The following is a 23,495-nucleotide window of genomic DNA, read 5'->3' as shown; positions in this document are numbered from 1 at the left end:
GCAAGAGTTCAAGCTTGGGGATGCCCAAGGCACCCCAAGTAAATATTTCAAGTATACTCAAGAATCTAAGCTTGGGGATGCCCTGGTTGGCATCCCATCTTTCTTCTTCAACAATTATCGGTATACCTCGGTTTTTGTTTTGTTCACATGATATGCGTCTTTTGTGTTTATTTATCTTTTCTTTTCCTATATGCTCCATGCTATTATGAGACAGACCTTCATTTATTTGTAGAATGCTCTTTGTGCTTCACTTAAATCTTTTGAGTATGGCTTTATAGAATGCTTCGTGTGCTTCACTTATATATTTTGAGCTTGGATATTGGTAAATCTATATTATTTGTAGAATGTTCATTGAACTTCACTTATACCTTTTAGAGTATGAATAAATTATCATCGGGATTGGGCTTGGAAGAGTATCATTAAGAGATCATGCTTAGCTAAAAAGGCATTAAAGAAAAGCGCTTGTTGGAAGACAACCCAATATTTACCCCTACTGTTTTGTGTGTTCTCATGATTATGCTACTGTAGTAATCATGTTTTATAGCTTTTGTTTCAATAAAGTGCCAAGTAAGACCTTTGGGATGATCTATGGTGATAGTTGATTTCATCTTGCTGAAAAACAGAAACTTTTACGCTCATTGCCAGAATTTTTAAAAATCACAGAAGCGTTATTTTGATCTGAACTTTTTAAACAAGATTGGTATACAAATTGCCTAGGTTGTTCTAATTTTTCAGAATAGCAGAAGTATGGTTGTTTTTCAGATCATTACAGACTGTTTTGTTTTTGAGAGATTCTGTTTTCAATGCATAGTTTGCTTGTTTTCTAGTTTCTATGGCTTATATTGCTCAATATAAATTGTAGAAATGATATGGTACAGTAGGCATTGTGTGAGAACAATTATGGATCTTGTCTTTGACAGTACCAAAGTGAATGATTTACTCTTTATCATACTAACCCATCTCACGATGTTCCGTTAAGTTTTGTGTGATTGAAGTTTTCAAGTTTTGGGTGAGATATCGATATGAGAAGAATAAGGAGTGGAAAGACCCTAAGCTTGGGGATGCCCAAGGCACCCCAAGGTAATATTCAAGGAAGACTCAAGCGCCTAAGCTTGGGGATGCCCCGGAAGGCGTCCCCTCTTTCGTCTTCAAGACCATCGGTATACCTTACTCGGAGCTATATTTTTATTTGTCACATGATATGTGTTTTGCTTGGAGCATATTTTCATTTTACTTGTTGTTTGAATAAAATCATTGGATCTGAAATCTCGAATGAGATAGAGTCCTCCCATGGCTAGTTAATTATTTGACTACTTAGTGTTCTTCACTTATATTTTTTTGGAGTAGTTTGACATTTACTCACGTGCTTCACTTATATCCTATGAGTAAATGGTTGAATGAATTGAATATCGTAGATCTGAAATTATATATGCTTCATATGCTTATCCCATGGGGAGTAATGACTTCACTTATAAGAAGTATAGGCGGTAAAATTTATTGAAAGTTAGCAAACTCAACATTGGTCACTTGAACAATTCATGAAAGAATATTGAAGGAAGAGATATTTCACATATAAATATACTATCTTGGACATCTTCTATGATTGTGAGCCCCATTAATTATTTTCAAACTTGAGCAAATTAGTTGAAGTTGGACAAGGAAGACAATGTAATGAGTTATGTTTGGGTATATTTGCATAGAAGTTATATTGTTATGGATCCTCTAACATGTGGTGCTTGCTTAGGATATTTTGCTAACCAAAATTTTGTACTAAGTAGACATACTACTTGTGCATCCAAAACCCTTAAACCCAGTTTCATGCCATGAGTGTCCACCATATCTATCTATGGATTGAATAAGATCCTTCAAGTAAGTTGTCATCGGTGCAAAAAGCAATAAAAAATTGCTCCTAAATATGCATGATCTTTTATTGTAAGGGAAAATAAGCGTTGTACGAACTTGTGGTGGTAAAGAAATAAAAGCGACGGACTGCATAATAAAGGTTGCTATCACAAACGGAAATGCAACGTGACATTCCCTTGCATTAAGGATTTGCACATCCAACATTTAAAAGCGCATGGACACCTCTGCTTCCCTCTGCGAAGGGCCTATCTTTTACTTTCATGTATTTACTTTTATGCAAGAGTCAATAGTACCCCTTACTATTTCAACCTCAATTATTCTTTAGTTGGCAAGCATCATGTGGTGGGGAAAGATCCAAGCATATATGGCCATTAAAATATATTTGATTATGAATTATTATTGTTGACAATTATCTATATGATAAATAAGTTGGGAGGCGAAACATTAAGCCCCTATCTTTCTCTGTGTTTGACGGATGCGATTTGTTCTAAAAATATGCTTTGAGTGTTAGCAATCACGGAAGACTATACGATAGTTGAGTATGTGGGATTTGCTAAATCAAAACTCTTACATAGAACCTTCCTGAAAATAAGATGAATTGCAATTGTTTGATGACTAAGAACATGGTTTGTTAGTTTTCAAGAAACTTTGGTCTATACTTTAACTTGTGAATAGCTTGCTACTTGATCATGAGAAGTTTTATGAGATGAGCTACTGTTTATGATATATAATGATGCTAGAAAAAGTGTTTGGAACTATCATTGATCAAACTTATACACTATGCTAGCATTCACACTTCATAAATTATTTCTTTTATCATTTACCTAGTCGAGGAAGAGCGGGAATTAAGCTTGGGGATGCTGATACGTCTCCGACATATCTACAATTTATGAAGTATTCATGCCATGTTTATAATAACTTTATATCTTTTGGTATGATTTGATTTGAACTAACCCGGACTGGCGTTGTTTTCAGCAGAACTACCGTGGTGTCGTTTTTTGTGCAGAAATAAAAGTTCTCGAAATGGGCTGAAAATTTACGGAGAATATTTTTGGAAAATATAAAAAATACTGGAGCAAAAAGATACCAGAGAGGAGTCCCGGGGTAACCACAAGGGTGGGGGGCTCCCCCACCCCCCTAGGACGCGCCCCCCTATCTTATCGTCGCCCCGTGGGTCCCCTCTTTCGTCTTCAAAACCATCGGTATACCTTACTCGGAGCTATATTTTTATTCGTCACATGATATGTGTTTTGCTTGGAGCGTATTTTCATTTTACTTGATGTTTGAATAAAATCATTGGATATGAAATCTTGAATGAGAGAGAGTCCTCCCATGGCTATTTAACTATTTGACTACTTGTTGTTCTTCAGTTATATTTTTTTGGAGTAGTTTGTAATTTACTCACGTGCTTCACTTATATCCTATGAGTAAATGGTTGAATGAATTGAATATCATAGATCTGAAATTATATATGCTTCATATGCTTATCCCATGGGGAGTAATGACTTCACTTATAAGAAGTATAGGCGGTAAAATTTATTGAAAGTTAGCATACAATCCAGCCACTAGACCGGCTCCTCTCACAATTAGTTGCCTTCGTTTTCTTGCCAATTCATCCATCTATGACAATACAAATAACAGGAAACTTAGCACACGTTAATTTTTTCAGCATGACAAGCAATGAAGAGAAGATAAATAGTTCAATAAATTCCTTCATGCATAAATTTTTCTGTACTCGGCTGTGTTTCTCTGTACAGCAACAAGGGCTCGGGCTCTTCCCTGTTCAAGGTTGGGAGCCGAGGCAGGAAGGACAGGGATAGGGGAAGGAAGAGAGGAGGAAGGCGGGGGAAGGGAAGAAAGGGGCGGATCTACTACCTCTCCCGTGTCAGGATGTACTCCGGCGGCGGCGGTGAGTTGAGGCCGGCCGGGAGCAGGGGCAGGCCGGCGACGAGTGGCGGAACGGCCAGGCACAGGGGCGAGGCGTCGGCGAGGTAGCGCGAGAGGACCGGCGGCGGGCGGGAGATGGGACTGGCGGCGGGGTAGCGCGAGGGGACCAGCGGCGGACGGGCGCTGGCGGCTAGGTTTGGATGGGGTCGCGCGAGGGGAGGGGGGTGGGGGGTCGCGCGAGGGCAGGGCCGGGTTGGTCGTTCGAGGAAAGTGGGTCGGGGGGAGATTTTTCTCCAGTGCGGCCTCAGCCTCGCTCGACCCGGCAGGCCTGTGTGTGGTGCTTCGATCGAGCATAGCGGAGAGCGTTTTTTGCATGAGATTGACATAGCCCAACAGAGCCCACCCACCCTACCAAACAGCGAAAAGTGGGTCGAACAGGGAACTTTCAGACATTGCGGTTTTCATCCACTTTTCCTCGGTATACCAAGTAGCCTTTTTTCCATTCTTCTTTTTTGGCACTCACTTTTATGCAGTGCATTCCTCCTTTCGAATGTTCTTGTAATATCCTTTTGTAACCGATGTAATCAATGGATCATATCCTTTTGTAATCAATGCAATTAATGGATTTGGCAGCTGTCCTGCCCACATTAAAAAATGTAAAATGACAACCCACTCGGAACAAGCCAAGCTTTATACAAGCTTTATATGTCAAGCCTGTAGATCTTAGCAGGTCTTTGATTCCAGAGAACACATTTAAGAAATACTCCCTCCATCCCATAATGTAAGACGTTTTTTTGACACTACACTAGTGTCAAAAAATGTCCTATATTATGGGACAGAGGGAGTAGTTATTAGACCATATAGAGCATTCCTGATAACAATCACCCCTTTAATTATTTTAGAGCATAGTTGGAATTAACATTGTTCCCCAAAGGAAGACATTAACAAGCAAATGAATCAAGGACAGAACGACACAGTATCCTGGTTGAACCAAATAAAACAGACTACAATAAACAGATCAGGTATTGTTCCGATTACATGGATACAAAAGAATAGACCAAAACATGCATCTATTATCCGTCGACATACAACGCAAGTATACAAACAGAACTAAATGTAGACCAACCACAAATAGTGTACCATCTGGATCTGCTATTGGCGACCCTTTTTATCCACTCCTACAAGGGTGTGCGTTGTCGTTGCGAGGGTGCCACAGATTTTGCAAGAATTGACACACATCATCTGATCTTGAACACCCAGAGTGGCCAGACAACTACGCCGAACCAGAAACTCCAAACGCTTGATAATGATACCACCAGCTTATCTGATAGTTGGAATTGAGGAAAAACAGAGTATTTATCACTTGATATTGCCACAGCTCATGAAGTTCCAAAGGACAGAATCATGGAAACTTGGATACTGAACAACATGATATTACGAAGTCAGCTGAGACTACGAGAATCAAGATGTACAAAATTATGAAAAGGATAACAGGACAGTGATATATAGAAATGGGAAATAATAACGTACAACTTGTTTCTTCACTCCAAAGATTTGAGCAGACGGAATAAGCCAGCCGCTTCCCTTATTCGTGAGAACTCTATGCAGAATGCCTGTACCTCAATGAAAAGATCTTGAACTGCATGTAGAAAACCATGCACAACCATAACTAACGTCTCATGGCATTTAAAAATTGTGAACTGCAACCACTTCAGCTGGTGACTTCAACTAGCACTAGCTGGCCCAAAACTAATTATTTAAATACAGTTTATGCTTCTTTCACTAAGAGGGCATCTGCGATTCCCAGAAAATAGGTCAGCTCTTGTCAGAAACAGGGAAAATTTCTACGAATCAAAGAGGTCGTATGCAGAACAAAGAAAATGTTATTTCATGTAAAAACTGAATACGAGATTTATCTAACCATTCCAAAAGTAACTCAGCTTTACCATGCAAACAATTAGCACATGGTTTTACAGATCTACCCAGTATCAACAACATTTCTAGCCACTATGATTTTCCGTGCTCGGAGGCACAATATGGAACTTGATATCCAGTTCATCCAAATGGTTTTTAATCAAACTCTAATGGTAATTGGCCAAAATCAGGTAACCACTAGCTGAAAAATCACTATTATGCACAATGATAAGAATGGAAAATCAATTTGATCAAATCAGTAAAAAAACATTTAGAGAAAATGATAAACCATTTTAGTACAACATGCAACAACAACAACAAAGCCTTTAGTCCCAACAAGTTGGGGTAGGCTAGAGCTGAAACCCATAAGATCTTGAAAGCAACTCATGGTTCTCGCACGTGGATAGCTAACTTCCGCACCCCTTTCCATGGCTAGTTCTTTGGTGATATTCCAGTCCTTCAGATCTCTCTTTACGGACTCCTCCCATGTCAAGTTTGGTCTACCCCAACCTCTCTTGAGATTATCAGCCTGCTTTAGCCGTCCGCTATGCCCTGGATCTTTTGGGGGCCTAAGCTGAATATGCCCAAACCATCACACACGATGTTGGACAAGTTTCTCTTCAATCAGTGTTACCCCAACTCTATCCCGTATATCATCATTCCAGGCCCGATCATTTCTTGTGTGGCCATACATCCATCTCAACATGCGCATCTCCATTACACCTAACTGTTGAACATGTCGACTTTTAGTCGGCCAACACTCAGTGCCATACAATATTGCGAATCGCCGTCCAACCTGCCTTTTAGCTTTTATGGCACTCTCGTCACGAGAACGGCAGAAGCTTTGGCGCCACTTCATCCATCCGGCTTTGATTCAATGGCTCACGTTTTCATTGATATCACCATCCTTCTGCAGCATTGACCGCAAATATCGAAAGGTGTACTTCTGAGGTACCACCTGCCCATCAAGGCTAACCTCCCCCTCGTAAGTAGTACTAAAACCGCACCTCATGTACTCAGTTTTAGTTCTACTAAGCCGAAAACCTTTTGATTCCAAGGTTTGTCTCCATAGCTCTAACTTTCTATCAACCCCTATCCGACTATCCGACTATCATCGACTAGCACCACATCATTGCAAAGAGCATACACCATGGGATATCTCCTTGTATATCCCTTGTGACCTCATCCATCACCAAAGCGAAAAGATAAGGGTTCAAAACTGTTGTTCGAACACTTGTCACAACATTATTGTACATGTCCTTGATGAGGGTAATATACATGGTTGGGTCTTTGTGTTTTTCTCCAAGGCCCACCACATGACATTTCGTGGTATCTTATCGTAGGCCTTCTCCAAGTCAATGAACACCATATGCAGGTCCTTCTTTTGCTCCTTGTATCTCTCCATAAGTTGTAGTATCAAGAAAATGGCTTCCATGGTCGACCACCAAGGCATGAAACCAAACTGAATTTTTGTCACGCTTGTCATTCTTCTTAAGCGATGCTAATGACTCCCATATGCACGGGTTCTAAATTCCATAAGGTGCTCTATCTTAGATATTTGATCCATGCTTTTTATACCAAGAGGACAGAAATATACATTTTATAATTAAATGCAAAACCGGCAAGTAGCTAAAGAAAATGTGCATTTCAACATACTGTACGAGTACAGGAATAAGGCTAAATAAACAAACATCAATTACCTACAAAGATGTGCAGTGCAAGAAAGAATGTCAGATAGAACTGTGGAAGCATAGCTGTGCAATAATCATTTATATGAAGTAAAAGTAGAGGTGGGGCAGCAGGGGTACAGTTCTGTTATCATACTCTTGAATCATTATGGATCAAGAAGGCAAAATTAAATAGTTAATAATCAATGAGAACTCAAATATAAATGACAGTGTATAGATTAAAATCTCTGTAAAGCACACAGAACATGCTCACCGTTAATAATCTGATTTCGGATGAGGCTCTGGAGGAAAACACAAACCAATCTCACCAGTCTGTTCTGCATGTACTTATCCTGCAAGGGAAAATGATTATATGTAACGAATTTGGCGATATTTGAATCTTTACTAAGTGACATGACCATTACAAAATCATTAGCCTCTAAGCGAACAAAGATTTTCTTATGAGTAGACAATGTTATTAAAGTACACAAATTATTCATCAGTGATGCAAAAAGTAGAATAAGAGCTGCCAATTACACATGGGTTAGCAAAAATAGCTGTCAATTATGCAAGCATTTAACTCACAAAACAAGACAGTGGCTTATTCAGTTATTCACATGGGCAAAATAACCTGAACTACTCTCTGTGTACCACAGTAACTAACCACATCCCAATATGTGCATAGACAAGGAATCATTAAATATATTAACTTACATAACACAACAGCCTAGCCACTTTCGAAGCATTCAAGTAAGCGCAAAGACTGGAAATATAGCAATAACCTCTCCTTTGATTTTCTTTTTCCATGGAAAACAAATTTCAAACGGTTCAAAGAGAATGTCCTGAGGCCGATGACAGTAATAGTGAAATAGAGGGAGTGACTGAATAAAAGCTAATCAACATGCCAAGGTTCGATATCCCCATGGGCGCAGGTTGCCGACGCCACGGCTACAGGAGGCGAAGCCGGCGCTCGGGACGACCGGACAGGGGAGGTGCTGGCGCGGCGAAGGGCTCGCCGGCCGACACTGCAGCTACAGCTCGGGAGGCCGGCCAGAGGTTGTGGAGGGTGTGCTAGCAGGGTAAAGAGCTTGCCGGCGAGGCTAAGGAGGTGCGAGGCGCACGATCTCTGCGTGGCTGTGCGGTGCGTGTGTGACGGCACGTGAGGGAAGAGACAAGGGAGGGAGAGAGGATCAGGCTTTTTTTTAGGAAGTGGGGATCGGGCTATTTTTAGAGTGGGAGCTAGCTGGGCCTGGTGGGCCCGTTCCCGAAGGCTTAGGGAAAGAGAAAAGATTTGGTGCCGGCCCAGTCAAACAGAAAAAACAGTTTCCATATTTAAAAAAAGAAAAAAAAACAGAAAAAACAGAAAAAGGAAAAAGTAGGGTCCACAAATTACAAAAACATCCATAACTTTATTATAAATTACAACACAGATGTTTGGAAGGTTTGAATTTAATTCAAATTGGCAACATGACAAGTAATACAAAAACCAATTCACACAAACATCCATAACTTTATTACAAATAGGTATGGGCTGTTATGACATTGAAGGGAGGAGGCTGTATATATGCACATGTAAGATATATTTTCTATGCAAAGCTTTTTTTTACTCCGTGTGTGCCTGATCAGAGTTAATTGCAGCTGATGGTGGTTTCTTTGTGTGGTGACATGAGTCACATGACCAAACACGGCAGTTAAGAATGCGCAGGGAGGCGACTTGGGGGCTTGGGGCGGATCGCACGCAACTGACTGGTCGGCCTTCATGCGGCCACGATAAATAGATGTATAAACTCTAAATTTGTGAGGTCTGCTTGAGCTAGAGCTTTGTCATCTATGCAACATATATCTGTATTTGGATCTACAATATATATATATATGAAGCACATATGCCCGTGCGTTGCAACGGGGGGAAATAGTATGCATTTAAAGTTGGTGAGAATTATATGTGCAAGCAAAACCCTATGTGCACATGAAAAAGGAACATTTAGCTTCTCGGTTTCGCCAGGTGTGAAATAATCAATCCGCTATTTTTCCATTCATTGATCGAGGGCATTTAAGAGTTTTGTTACGTCATCGTACGCCAGAGAAGGCCCATGAGTTATTCAATCTACTTTTCCTTTCAATTGAGGAAATTTAAAGGTATGAAGTTTCTGAATATTGTAGGAAACATAAACCATTTTTAAAATCCTGAACTCTTTTTTGAAAATGATGTACACTTTCAGAAAAACGCAAACAAAGTTTGAAACAGGAACATCTTTTAAAATTCACAACATTTTTTGAAAACACCAACTTTTTCATAAAAATTAGCACGTGCCAGCATATTGTCTTTTATTGGCATATGCAAGTTACCTCCGGCAATAATTTGTGGAGTCCCCGTTCTGCTCATGATTCTCGAGACAACTTCCGTATTCTCACACAACCTCCTTATTTCCAGACAACTTAGAGACATATAAAAACTGGTGTGATTTAGTATAAAATTCCAAGATGGAACTGTTCCTATCATAATTGCAAGCTAGCTGAGTTGGTTTTATCTGTCGGCACAATAGGGAAGGTTCATAGTTCAATCCCCTCACGCCTTATATTTCTTGCTGCTCGTCCGTCCGAAAGAAAAAGAAATACATGGTAGGTCCAGTTTGGCCCACACCAGGGATAACCGAAAAAATTGGGGAACTACGTGTAGAATGGACGGAACAAAATCTATACGTATTTTTTTTTCTTTTCTTAGGGCAGCTGCGTGGGAGCTACTATATGACGCTAGTTGCGTCAAATAGCGCGTGGGATGCACAACAGTTCGCGTTGCGTCAAATAGCGCGTGGGATGCACAACAGTTCGCGTCTGGGCCAGCCCACTGGCAGGCACCAAAATAACCTGTGTTTGCAAGGCACGAGTAATAATCCAAAAAGACGACATGTTGAACGATTGAACACATGACCTTAAAGACCCGACCATGTGCCGCAAGCCACGGCAACAAACGCCTACTGCTAACCAATGGTCAGCGCGAATATTTAAGAACACAATGCAACGTCGGATTTAAAATATTTTTTGAACTTTTTAAAAAATATGAATTACTAAATATTCTTGGAAACGTGAACATTTTTTGAAATTACGAAGAATGTTTTTAATATCATGTCCAATTGGAAAAAAAAACATGAACAAAATTTGAAAAACATCGTTTTCTGAAGACATGAACCTCTTATCAAAACCCAAATATTTTTTAAATTTGTGACCGACTTTTGAAAGTGGAACATGTTTTGAACATTCCGAACAATTTTATAAATTGTGTTTCTAAACACGGACATTATTTTGAATCTGTGAACATTTTGCTAAAACAATAATATATTTCAAATTTCGATTATTTTTTAAAATACATGTTCTTTAAATCCCAAACAATTTGGTAATATTTATGAATCTGAAAAAATTTGGAACGAGAAAATAAATTAATTTTCCAAATATTTTAAAAAAGGGGAAGAAAATATTGTAATTCGAACATTTTTCCAAAATTTGACAAAAATTCAAATTCTGAACTTTTTTAAAAAATTTGAATTACGAAATAAGGTAAAAATAAAAATAAATTTGGACGGGAAAACAGAACGGGCCGGCCCAGTCTTGGCCGTCCTGGGCAAACACCGACTATCTACCGCACAGGGCGAGAAATAGGCCTTTTGCGGCTACATGGGCAGGCAAATAAGTGGGCTGGCTTCCGCTGGCCCACAGTGTGTGAGGGCCAAGTACGAAATTCTGGATTGCTAAAAGAACAGACGGACACATAAAAATTTAGTACCACCTCGGATAGAAAAATAAATTTCGACGGTGAACGGATGAAAAAACTGGAGAAACGCACCTCGCTTTATTAGTAAAAAAAAGTATAGATATAGATTAGATTAGAAGAACAGTGAAGAGATGGACAGCACGCCGACGAGTTAGTTGATTGGCTTGTCAGGAGTTAGTGAGAAAATACTAGAAGATTATGTATTTATTTCATACAATACTAGGTATAATAGGCCAGTAATTTCCCTATGCATGCGTTTTAGTCTATGAAGCAGATTTTTTTTAACATAATCACATTGTTTTGCTGCTTTGATGATTGATTTTTGTACATGTAAACAACCATGTAGTTATTTACTGTTAGAGTTCATGCACAAGCAAAAGGTTTCACTTAGATTCATCATATTCTCTTAGTTGTTGCCTCCATTATTGGTAGGAACCGGATCCCTACCAGCGCGTGGTCTCAGGTTGTAGGGGTGGAAGGAAGGATGGCGTGGAGGAAGGCGTGGTCGCCGGCGCTGGGGCGCCGTCGTTGCGTGCGCGCGAGAGAGAGAGAGCGCAGGGACGGCGACTAGGGTTAGGTTTCCCGGCTCCCTAAGGAAGCCGAGCAAATATGATTGCTTCTTGCTTAATCCCAAAACGGGTCCTTACACGAGTTTATATAATCCTCCTAATAAGATAATTGGGCTAAGCCCCTAATAACGATAAGATAACTGGGCCACAACTAACTGGGCATCACTGCCACCGTCTATGAGGACAGAAAGGAATATAAGCGGAAACACATGTGGGGTATTGTGTTGAAATAAAGGACGGAGACAAATGTGTATTGGAGAGGAGGGATGGCCTGTGATATGTTTTCTTCTCCCGTTGCAACGCACAGGAAACTTCAAATGTGCATGTCACTTATTACTGAATTTCCACCACAATAGTTGACCACTTATGTTCTTGCAACAGGATTTTTTATAAGGACGGAGACAAGTGTGTATTGGCGAGGATGGATGGGCTGTAATTTGTTTTCTTCTTCCGTTGCAACGCACAGGCATTTTTTGCTAGTAAGTATTAACACAATATCATGTAACCATCAATTTGAATGAGTTATTCTGCAAATATACGTCATCGCTCCAATTAATTATGTCATCAATTTCTAATTGAATGAATTGGAAGAACAAGAACAAACCTTAATGTTTTGACAAGATTGAATACAATTTGAGATGTATTCGTGGACAAATCCTGTCGGGAGTTCAACCGCAGTAGTAAGTCTGTTTACAACTTCCATCGAATGCAGGCTCATCTCCATGTGCACAAGAACATCAAAATAACTAAAAGGAGGAGGATCAGTACTAAGATAGAGGAAGCTGGCGCAGAGGCCATCACAATTTTCACGATAACAGAACATGCCTGAGAAAAGAAACAGACATTACCCTGCAATGTCAGGAGAGTTCATAAGCTTCGAAAGAAGCTCTACAGCAATGAGTGGATTATGCTCAACAAGGTCCTGAAACCATAGAAAAATATGTCAGACGGAATACATGAAAAGTGTGAGGAGATAAATATTGTCAAGAGTATACATACTGGAAGTTTCTGTGGAGTCATCCCGCAGTGATAGACTAGCTTAGAGTCCTTCACCAATTCTATAACAACTTGCTGTGAAAAGCTGCGAACAAATTAGGCTTGCACCATATGAAAATATGTTGCACGCAAATGAATGTGTTTGCATGAGTAGCATTATCCAGCATCAGGCTGAATAACTTGAAGATTCAAGAGAACGCAAAGAATCTTTGGAAATACTACAGCTGCCTAAATATTTATTGAAACACTCATTTCTCCCTAAATTGATATAATAGAAATACTAGAATGGAGCAGCGAACCTCCTGTTGAGCAGGTACAAGTGGACCTTTTAAGGCTCTGGCAATCAAATCACGGATCGCAGCCCCACGACTCGTTTCAGCACACATGCTATAATCCCATAATAGCTCATGATTGTTGTCAGGATTCAGCCACTGTAACTGTATTTTCAGAGCAAGTACAGTCATATTAACAATAGAACTGGTATGAAAATACAACTCTTGGCTGAATACGTTACCTCCCCATCAAGTATATGAAGTCTTGGGGGGTTCGGCCGTATCCATTGGGGACCCAGTCTTCCCCATGATTTTTCTTGGAGTAAAGCAACAAGAGCAGAATCTCTATCATCGGAAGTAGATTTTTGTTTGCTTCCAGGCGCTGATATCCTAGAAAATGATGTGATTTTAAAAAGTAACATGTTCATAAGGAAAAGCCCAAGAAGAAATAACAAGCAGCACATTCTAACTTTGTGGAGGCAGCTGAGCATACATACTCTGATGAATTGGCACAACTCTGAGGTATATCTGGATCTGGTATAGCACATCTAACAGTAGCGCTTCTGAAACTACTAACTTGAGGCTGAGGCTGTACAATACTCCTGCAGAATTGCTTCTCAAGCTGTTCCCGTGGCAATAAGGCCTAAATAAACAGATGACCCTGAGTTAAGAGGCCGTTAATATTGGAAATAATCTACATATAGTTTACATAACTATATTCAATCAGTTCCTTTATTAAACAAAAGTTTAACAGTCTACCTGTGATGCAGAAACAGGCCCATTTACGTAATCTACAGCTGACTTTTGCAGCACCTGACAAAATAGAGCACCGCCAAACTTAGCATGGATAGACAAACTACACTTGTCGACAAGGATAAATCAAGAGATAACTATATCAAGGCCCCACTGCATATTTGATTATATCATAGGTATTTTATGGACAAGTCAAAGAGCAGAAGAAAAGACCTCATTGTTATTGTCTCCGCTGGACGAAGTCAACAAAAGTTGGACAAATGCTTGTTCTGATTTATCTGATGATTCATCACAAGCTGCCTGTTGATAACAAATATCAAAACTTCAAGAATGATAAACAGCTAATCTAATGCCAACAAGCTGAAGGGTGATGAATTTGGCAGTTCTTCCATTGTTGCCATCGCTTTTTTTTTCAAAAGAAAGTTATATCCACTGGTCATAGAGGCAAAGAAGCAGCTGCTTCAAAACTATAAAATCATGCTGAACTATGCACTTGGACAGGTTGGTGTCAACTCATGAAGAGTAGTGCAACCACAATTCACTCATTCGAATAAGATTGCGCACAATCCCCATAAATTAGCCAAATTAACTGTTCTAAAAGATCAGGACGCTTCTACTTGCCATAATTCCGTAAACAGAAGAATCCCAAAAGAAGCCATTGATCTTACAGTGTAAGGCTTTCAGACTAACAAGCTAAGCTAGACAGGGCGAAATTATATGTTGTGGCCCAAGAAGAGATCAGCAAGAGCTCAAACTATTCTCAGTGTTGGATAAGAGACTTTGATCTGATGTTCAAAATATCAACTTCTGGAGTTCAAATTCAAAACTCAAAAGAACGGCCATAAAATCCAATGGAGAAGCTAGAAGCAACATCAAAGTTTATATTTTGGGCTACAGTACTAACATGAGGACTGAAATGTAAGGATTCAAGGGTCCTTATGTTAGAAGCTAAAGCCAGATATTGAGTAAAGGGAACCTGGCAATCAGTACAGTTACTAAGCTCCCACGAATTGGAGCTTCCTGGTTGATCGAGGCTGTGAAAATCGCGTGGGTCCGACCTGTCATCAGGTGAGAGAGAGATATTTACCGCCTAGGCCCATATTGTGTAGGCTGTTCAACGTGCTGCAGTTGGGCCTCCCCGCTCTCTCCTCCTCACCCCGAGAGTGTCCTGCGCGCTAGGGTTCCCAGCTGCCGCCGCCCAACTCCGACTTGCTGCCGCCGCCCCTCATCCTAGCTCCTCCGGCGTTAGCCACCAGAAGAAGGGCCCTCCTGAGACCTCCTTGTCCCCCGATTAAGGCCGTCTAGGCTCTGTCATCGTTCTCACCCATCGGCTCACGACGTCGGAGAGGCGGATGAGCAGACCGAGTAGTCCGTGGTGTCATCGCTGGAGAGACGAAGACGATCTGTCGGGAGCTCGATAGGTGACCGCACCTCCTTCCTTTCTCTTCTCTCGGATGTTTCCCTTTCTCCTCTAAAGAAGCCATTTATTCTGCAGTAGCCGCAAACCATGGAGAATATGGTGGCTGCTTAGTCTTGGAGCAAAAACCATGGAGGATATGTGGGGTGCTCGGGAGTCAGGATTGGAGCAGCGAACCATTGCAATTTGGTTGATTTGGGAAAGGGCTCTGCACCCAGCTAGGTGAGTTTGCAACATGTGCTCGCACTGCTCAAAACATGCATGTTTGAAAATTAGTTCGTTTGTTGTTAAGATCTCTAAAGAATTTTTGCCTCAATAATTAAAAGTCTTTGTTTGGACTACTTTGATTTTTTTTGTGGATCCAAGATTTAGCTCAATAACCAAAAAGACTGAATATATCTTATTAGATAGTAATGTCTATATTGTGGTGGACTGTCAATCCTTACAGTTCGATTAATAGAATTATCGGCTTAAGGAAAAAAATGATGTTTGTAATTATGTGCCATATATGCAGATCCAAGTTGCCAGAATGGAATATGGATGGACAACAAAAAAAGATCTGGTTCCTTTACTTTTTGGTTAATGGAGGCATATGGTTCAGTCTCAAGTGGAGTACACCATGTATACACATTTATATCATGTCACATGTAATGCTAATTTTTACTCTATTGTCAATCAGTAGCAAGGTCTTCTATCGTTGCTTTACATCGCCAAATGCAACACCTGGACTCTCTGGTTTGAAGCCTTGATTGTTTGCAGTCACTCAATGTAATATTCAGATTTACCATATTGTCGTCCAACAGTCCTAACTTGACATGTGCATGTTTGAAATGTCCATATATTCAACGACATCTCGCAGGAGGTATACAAAGATAATTCGAATGACAAGTTTGAGAAAAACTCAATATGGCCAGTGCTAATTTCTACCAGATTTGGATCACTAAAACTCTGCTTAAACCAAGTGATATTTACGTGATTCATGCAGGTATGTTTGATTGATAACATTGTGGCATCCTTTTGTCCTCCAAATGATATACGAGGCAATCAAGTTTCAGCCTGAAATTTCTGATGATATTTCTAGAACCTATTAGGATGTGTGCATCTGTTGTTTCAATTCGAATCTCTGTTCTGTTTTGTGTGTACATTTCATTTGGTAGGTGGATCATATTACTAGCTGGAATTCAGGAAAACACATATGCATCTTTATTATTCTATGGAAGATGTCATTGGCACCTGTTTTTGCCTAAGAAAAGTACAAGTATTCAGATATTCTCTCTAGCTATAGGTATTTGAATTTCAACTCTACTCTGCTCTTCTATTGACAAGTTTAAGCTATAAATTAAGCACTTAACCACGTTCAGGTGAAATTTTTGCTACTACTTCCGCTGCTAAATATGGTGGTGCTACCATTAGGAGGCTGAGGCATTCTTCGGTGGATCAAAATGCATCGGTTGGTCAACAATTGCACATCCTGGTAGATCGAGGTTGGTGTTATACTGTTATCTATTATCCGTATGCAAGTTCCAATAGGTTGGTGCTATCTGTCCTACATATTTAAGTTCCAATTGACTTTGATATTTGATTCATTTTTTTAGGCCAGAATAGCAGTGTTCCATTTTGTATCTCAGTCTATTACGTTAGACTGAAATAATTGCTTTGAATAAACTGATATGCTAAGAAATAATCACATGTACTTGTTATTGGAGTTTCTCCATTATTTTCTGTTATATTTGGCAAAAATTACTCTACAATATGGTGCCCTCAGTGCAAAAGAAATGCCAACGCTAATTTGGTGTTTACACTGATATAAACAAGGCTCAAGAACTATATTAATGCTTCTATCGTCATGCTGTTATGTTTTCCAGTTTTCCGCAGTTCGTAAGTTTATCACGCTCTTTCATTTATGGTTGTAAGATGTCAAGAGACACTCCTCAACCTTTTGTATTTTTTATATTAGTAGCTTGTATAAAGAAGAAGTGCCCTGGAGTATGTAATGTCAGTTTGGCTACCTCCATAAAATGACACAAAGATTGGCTATTCAGTTTTCCTCTTTATCTGATTGCAATATTTTATTTCCCTTTGGAAATTATATAGTGGATATCAATTGTGTTGCAGCCTTAAAAAGTAGTGTGGGGAATGGGGATATAAACCCATATAGTATGCCTTAACTCTGGTATTCATATGAAATGAGCCCAGTTTTGGAAATAACCTTGTACATAATCAACAACAACAAAGCCGTTAGTCCCAAACAAGTTGGGGTAGGCTAGAGGTGAAACCCATAAGATCTCGCAACCAACTCATGGCTCTGGCACATGGATAGCAAGCTTCCACGCACCCCTGTCCATAGACCTTGTACATAATCACTCATATAATTTCTATTCATGTTGTTTTTGTGATCTTTGATAGGAGACATTCGGGTTAACTTTTGTTTTTTCTTGTTTATGATTATATCTGTGCGGCAAAAGTTGCATTAGTTATGAGACATATGCAACATTGCATGTGAGCTCGAGATGTGATTCTTTTTGTAAATTCTAGCTGAAACTAACTATATTTTCCTAGACAAGCGTGTGTCCTTTACTTCCAAGGCCAGTATTATTCAACTTCAGTATCAATGATTCTTTGCGTGTTGAGGAACATGTGTGATTCTTAGGAGAGAGCATAGCCAAGGTTATTCTAGAACTACTCTTGTTATTTAGCTCCAGTACCATTGATTCTTGGAGCGGCAAGTGATTCTTGCAGGGAGGAAAGCCGAGGATATTCCTGACCTATTGTATATATAAAGCAAGGGTTTCTTTACTTCTGTTAGACCTCTATGAATTTGAGGAGGACTTTTTAAAGCTTCACTTAGACCAATAGATTCCAGGGCTTTCTTATGTTTTGTGATAAGGCTCTGTCCATACCAATCAAAGATGCCAGAGATTTTGTGGAGAGATGTTCTACAAGAGATTTGATGAGATTTTTGTTTTCTTTGAAGTTGACCCTGTTGGGTCTGGTTCTATTGCTTATGTATGTGTTTGGGTACTTCTCTTAATTGTGAGATCCGGTGAATTATAACGTTGGTGCTTTGCATGATTCTTTTGCGGTGTTAGGCCTATACATACATCATTTTCTTGTTTGTGACAAATATACTTTACTTTAATATTAATTGGGAAGACTCACTTATGTGGGTACGGTGAATAGATAATACTGATGTGAACCTTGCCTTGCTTCTGTTTTCAGTTTTGGCATCGATGGACTCAGGAGAGGACTTAAGTTGGTAGACTTTATTTTCTCACTGTTTGCTGATGTGCGTAACCAAGCAGCCACCACATCGCACATCAGAAGCCATCACCAGAGTAAGAACGAAGCCAACAAAAATAAAAAACAACACCGACATAATTAGAAGCCTCCAACTCAGGTGAAACACACAAGGAGTCACCGGACTGTAGCAACTCCCGACTAAAGGACGGCGCGGCAAAGCGCGCGTCACCCTCTAGTATTATAGAAGGCGGAAGACAAAGTGCAAACTATAAGACTAATTTCAAGGAAGGAATCCAAAGTCAAAATGGATTCAATAACAAACAATCCTCCAATTCGCGCAATCATTTCCCTGAAGGCACACATGAAATTGCAAATGAAACTTGGTTGCCAGATCAGAAACTATAACAGACAATAATACATCGATGTGTTATGCTAGCGTAAATATCCCTTAACTATAAGCATAAAATTAGGCGCTCACTTAAGCACGCCTGGGCGCTGCGCGGAGGCAAAATGCCTCACTTTGGCCCTGGGCGGTAGAATAGGTGGCCGGTAAGGTGCTTTGGTGGTGATGGCATTGGGTAAGGAGAGGGAACGGTGGGGGAGATGTGACCAGAAGACTGATGCGTGTCTGGAAGGCAGCAGGCAAAAGAAAGAGATAAAGGAGAGCAAATGGACAGTTCAGATTAGAGCATGTAGACGGTTCAGATTGGGTTGGCATGCTAGGGTTCCATAGTGGACTTCAATGGGTCAATGCTGTAGAGCTGAAAGATGCTCCGAAAAATAAATGTGTGCCATATCCGTACAAAAATGCACCCAGCCGCCCCTGCTATCATGTCCGCACAAACGCCGGCACCGCGTCGAGCTAGGCGCTAGGCAGAGGCAAAATGCTCGCCTAACGTCTTGCACTCAATTTTTCTTTGACTATACGACAATAAACTATCAAAAACTTTATGATTCATGCCCTAGCAATCATAAACGTATCAAAGAAGCTTTGCAAGTTCACATATTTATGTTTTATGTATGTTGGAGGGGGGAAATGGAAGTTTGTCCATAATGATCTAAATCACACATAATTGGAAAACAAGGTTTTGAACTTACATTTAACAGCAGAGGAACATAGGGATTTACTGGCTGTGAGGAATAGCTCTGATGAAGAATTGCAAATGCGATTAGACGACCGGTTGCATGAAGCATTTTCTTGTCCTAGTCAAATAGATAAAAATAACACATCAAACTTCAAACTCCATTTGTTCTGTGAAACAAAGGAGGTAAACAGACATCTCCATATTAATTACTATTACGAACAAGATACATTAGTAACAAATTCTTCAAAAATTTCAAACAGACATTACAAAGTCTGTCAGTCACTATATGTAGCAGCATCCAGCTTAGGTGAAACACCTTGATGGTTGCAATGTTTTAGAGGCCTACAGGTGCTATGGAACCACTGTTCAGGATATCAGTAACTGGTACCATATCGGTCAGGGGCTGATAAGGGATTAATCAGCAAATCGGCCATTTAACTGAATATATCGGTAACCCATTTATCGGTAGGTTAACTCGGGTCATATCTATATATTTGAGGCTACATAGCAACATGCATTGTACTGAATGTCTAAATATGCAATCATAGGCTACATAGCAACACGGAAGAGTGTTACCTTGATGTTCTGATGATGTCCAGATACATATAAGAGCAGCAGCAACAACAACAACAACACAGCAGTAGTAATTGTACATCACTATCTAACATCAAAGGAGAGCAGCACAACAACAATACTTCTTGTACATTATTGGCATAGGAGTAGTTTTGGGCCAAAATATGTGCCCAGTTAATCGCTCCAACCAATAATTCGGTCTGACAACAGATAAATCAACTTATCAGACTGATTAACTGGGCCTCCCAGTTAATGGGCCGAATAGGCCTTTTCTCGTATCGGAGGGGGGGCGAATAGCAGTTAATAGGCCAATATTTGTAACAATGTATGGAACGATTCAGGTCACAGACTTTTTAGGTTTTTACATGGGCATCTTGTTGGGAATTATTTTTTATGATCCATTAGTGTGCTTGAAGAAAAAACAATTAATACATAAGATGGTAATGAACTATTTTTAGCCTCTTATTTTCCTTTTCACTACAAGAAATGTTCGCAAATCTTATGGCATCCTGAGAAGGATACCTAAGCAAATAAATCAGACACAGCACACTGATCACCGAGTATTTGCTTGATTCTACCATGAATACAAACCCCTGCCGTGCAATGTAATACAAAATCTCAGCGGTGCTATATCTTTAGAAGACAATGTGCAGCTATAGCAGTAAACTCCAAATGGAGTCTCAGAAAGTAGTAAACTTATTGCCATCTACAAATCCATTAAAATTCGATCCAACTTTGAAACAGGAGACATAGTGACCTCCGAGGCTGCAAATCTTCGCAGATCGTCAGTTAATCAAGCCCTTGTTCGTTCGAGGCCTAACCCAGTCAAGTGAAAGTGAAACTCTCAGACACCCTGGGCACAGCAAAGCGCACTAAATCTAACCACCCAGCACAAACGCTAAGCAAACCAGACCAAACAAGTGCCCGATCCATTCCATCGCAAAGGGGTCTCCGACCCAATCTGGCGAACGAAGCAAGCTAGCTCTCGCATCGCGGGGAGCTGGATGAGTCTCACGGGAGCGTACGAGGGGGGAGAGGGCGGGTGGGGGGGAGGAGGGTCGTGGCTTGCCTCTAGGAGGAAGCAGAGCGTAGCGCCGACGCGGAGGCGGCGCTCGCGGGGGAAGCGCGCGAGGAAGTCGGCTACAACGTCGGCCAGCGGGCGCGCAGCGGATGCGAGCAGCGCCAGGAGGCCTGCCCGCTCCTCCGGACGCAGCGTCGGGACGGGGGCGTCCACCGACATGGCCGTCGCTGTGGCGGTGGTCGGCGGCGAGATTTTTGTAGTTTTGGGTTTTCCCCTCTCGGGTGAGAGATTCGGGGACAGTGGGAGAGTAGGCGACTTGAGGATGTGGATCGGACGGGCTGTGAAAATATGTACATATTATATATAGAGAAAGGCGTTTTGGAGGCCAAGCTCCATGGAGGCCTTTATTTTTGAAAAATTTAAATTCAAACTTTTATGGTTCAAAAAATTCTAAAAAATATATGCATGTATGTAAGGATGTAACTCACACGTGTGTAAAAATTCATGATGAAATACCTTGAGTTGCGACCTATAAAAAAAACAAATTCATGGCCTGAGAGGATGAATAGTATCATGTGTTAAACAGCCACAGATTTGTCTTTTTTGCACAACCCTTATTTCAATGTATTTTGAACTGAAAAGTTACGCACATGTGTATTATGCCTTCATGTATATCTGTAATTTTTTCAGATTTTTTGAAATATAAAAATATGAATTTCAGTGAAATTTCAAATTTGAATTTGGAGGCCTCACTGGAGCCCGAGCTCCAAAAGGGATATATTGCACAAATGCCCGTGCGTTGCAACGGGAGACAAAAAACCCTTTTTTTCTTGAATGTGCACGAGTGTGCGTATCATATATTAAGAGAAGAAGGGGAAGAACCCCGTCCACGGTTATTTACAAAGCGTTCACAGAGAAACGCACTCCATCCCACGCCACATTACATTACATAGGACTACTCATCGGCCGCCCGCCCATCTACCCCTGCAAAGGTGATTAGAAAATCTTCATGCAAGATGCCTGCCTGCTTCCATGATACACACTCAGAGGCAATCCGTCATAGGATAAGCTGTACATCCGGTCTCATCCCGTCAAACACAATAGAGTTTATGTGCTTCCACAACGCCCACGTGGTTAGTAAGGGCTCGAAGAGTCTTGGCACGCTTTCCATGTAGTATGGCCCTTGTGCACCATGTTGGTAAATCTTCGCCCACTCACGATGACAGGCCTGTCATGCCCATGGCTTGGCCTATCTTGGCCCATACTTCTTTCGCGAACACACACTGGACCAAGAGGTGATTTATGTCATCGTCGTCCTAGTCGCAAAGAGGGCAAGCATCCTGGTGTGGGAGTCCGCGCTTTGCTAGCCTGTCTGAGGTCCACACTCTGTTCCGCAGGCCAACCATGCGAAAAATCGACAACGCAAAGGTGCATTCGATGACCATGTGAAAACTGGTGTCGGTGAGGCTTGAAGAGTGGCAAACCTGGCCGCGTATGCTGATCTCGCCGAGAACTGGCCATCTTTCTCCCAGGACCATGACAGTTGATCTGGTACTTCTGTGTTTAGCCTGATATTTTCCACCTTCGTCCAGGTCTCCAAAAATTGCAATAGGCCAGTCTTGTCCATGTTCGGTCCGACATCTCGGGCCCATGTTGCTTCCATCAAAGCCTCCGCAACAGTTCTAGAGCTCCGTACTTTCTTTGGCACCCTCGCATATACTGCAGGGGCCAGCTCTTGTATTCGGTAACCATTGAGCCACCTATCCTCCCAAAACAAGGTTGTGCGTCCATCGCCTAGAGACAAGTGAGTTGCCGCCTCGAACAGACCTTTTGCCTCATCGGTGATCGAGAATCTGAATTCCACCCATGGTCTGGACGGGTATGTCCGCTGCAGCCATAGTCATTTGGCTTGCAATGCCACATTCATCCATCTCAGGTTCGGGACACCGAGACCACCTGCCCACTTTGGTCTACAGAGAGTCTCCCATGCGACAACACATTTTCATCCTCCAGCTTCCTCCTTTCCACACCACAAGAAATTTCTGCAGATTTTGATCATTGCCTTGATCTTTTTTGGTGGCAGACCCATAGCTATCATGGAGTGCACCGTGATTGCACATAAAACCGACTGAGTCAGTAACAGCCGGCTACTCTTTGGTAGGGATACCACCTTCCATGTTGGCAGGCGTGTTGCTAGTTGATCCACCAAGTCCTGGAAGTGTGTAGTTGTTTGTTTCCGAATCGACAGTGGTAACCCAAGATATCGGCATGGGAAAGTTGTAGTTGCGCATCCCGGCAGCCCCGACACCAGCTGCATGTGCTCTGGCGTGCATCTTATTGGTAGGGTAGAACTTTTCTGTAGGTTGACTTGGAGTCCCGATGCATGCCCAAACAGGTCCAGAATGGAAGCACACGCCTGAAGGCCCGTCTCCTTTGGGTTCAGAAAGATCATCGCGTCATCTGCACACATGG

At 41.1% G+C, this 23,495-nt stretch overlaps 1 protein-coding gene across 2 annotated transcripts; it reads right to left on the bottom strand.

Annotated features, from left to right (window-relative positions):
* Positions 1-4,735: 4,735 nt before the first annotated feature.
* On the bottom strand, positions 4,736-21,356 carry LOC123120018 (CCR4-NOT transcription complex subunit 11). Of its 2 annotated transcripts, none has more exons than XM_044540010.1 (13): positions 21,072-21,356; positions 19,443-19,547; positions 13,901-13,987; positions 13,694-13,747; positions 13,432-13,577; positions 13,177-13,324; positions 12,962-13,099; positions 12,666-12,737; positions 12,515-12,588; positions 12,271-12,412; positions 7,606-7,684; positions 5,281-5,389; positions 4,736-5,169 (listed from the first exon to the last, which is right to left on the bottom strand). In XM_044540010.1, the coding sequence occupies exons 1-12, from the start codon at positions 21,240-21,242 to the stop codon at positions 5,292-5,294; spliced, it is 1,314 nt and encodes a 437-aa protein (XP_044395945.1). In that variant the 5' UTR covers positions 21,243-21,356; the 3' UTR covers positions 4,736-5,169; positions 5,281-5,291. The 2 variants fall into 2 exon arrangements, with proteins under 2 accessions (XP_044395945.1, XP_044395946.1); XM_044540011.1 differs by having other exon boundaries at positions 4,736-5,074.
* Positions 21,357-23,495: the final 2,139 nt, after the last annotated feature.

This window comes from Triticum aestivum, chromosome 5D, assembly GCF_018294505.1.
Source record: "Triticum aestivum cultivar Chinese Spring chromosome 5D, IWGSC CS RefSeq v2.1, whole genome shotgun sequence".
Taxonomy (NCBI): Eukaryota; Viridiplantae; Streptophyta; class Magnoliopsida; order Poales; family Poaceae; genus Triticum; species Triticum aestivum.
Note: the sequence above shows the minus strand (reverse complement) of the source record. Positions and strands in the feature narration are given on the sequence as shown.

What these genes read in the sequence shown, in the direction of transcription:
- LOC123120018 (XM_044540010.1), bottom strand. Translation starts at nt 21,242, where the DNA reads ATGTCGGTGGACGCCCCCGTCCCGACGCTGCGTCCGGAGGAGCGGGCA. An exon ending in ATGTTCCTCTGCTGTTAAAT is followed by an intron (nt 13,988 to 19,442) that starts GTAAGTTCAAAA and finishes TGTTATCAACAG; the next exon opens with GCAGCTTGTGATGAATCATC. An exon ending in GCGGAGACAATAACAATGAG is followed by an intron (nt 13,748 to 13,900) that starts GTCTTTTCTTCT and finishes CTATTTTGTCAG; the next exon opens with GTGCTGCAAAAGTCAGCTGT.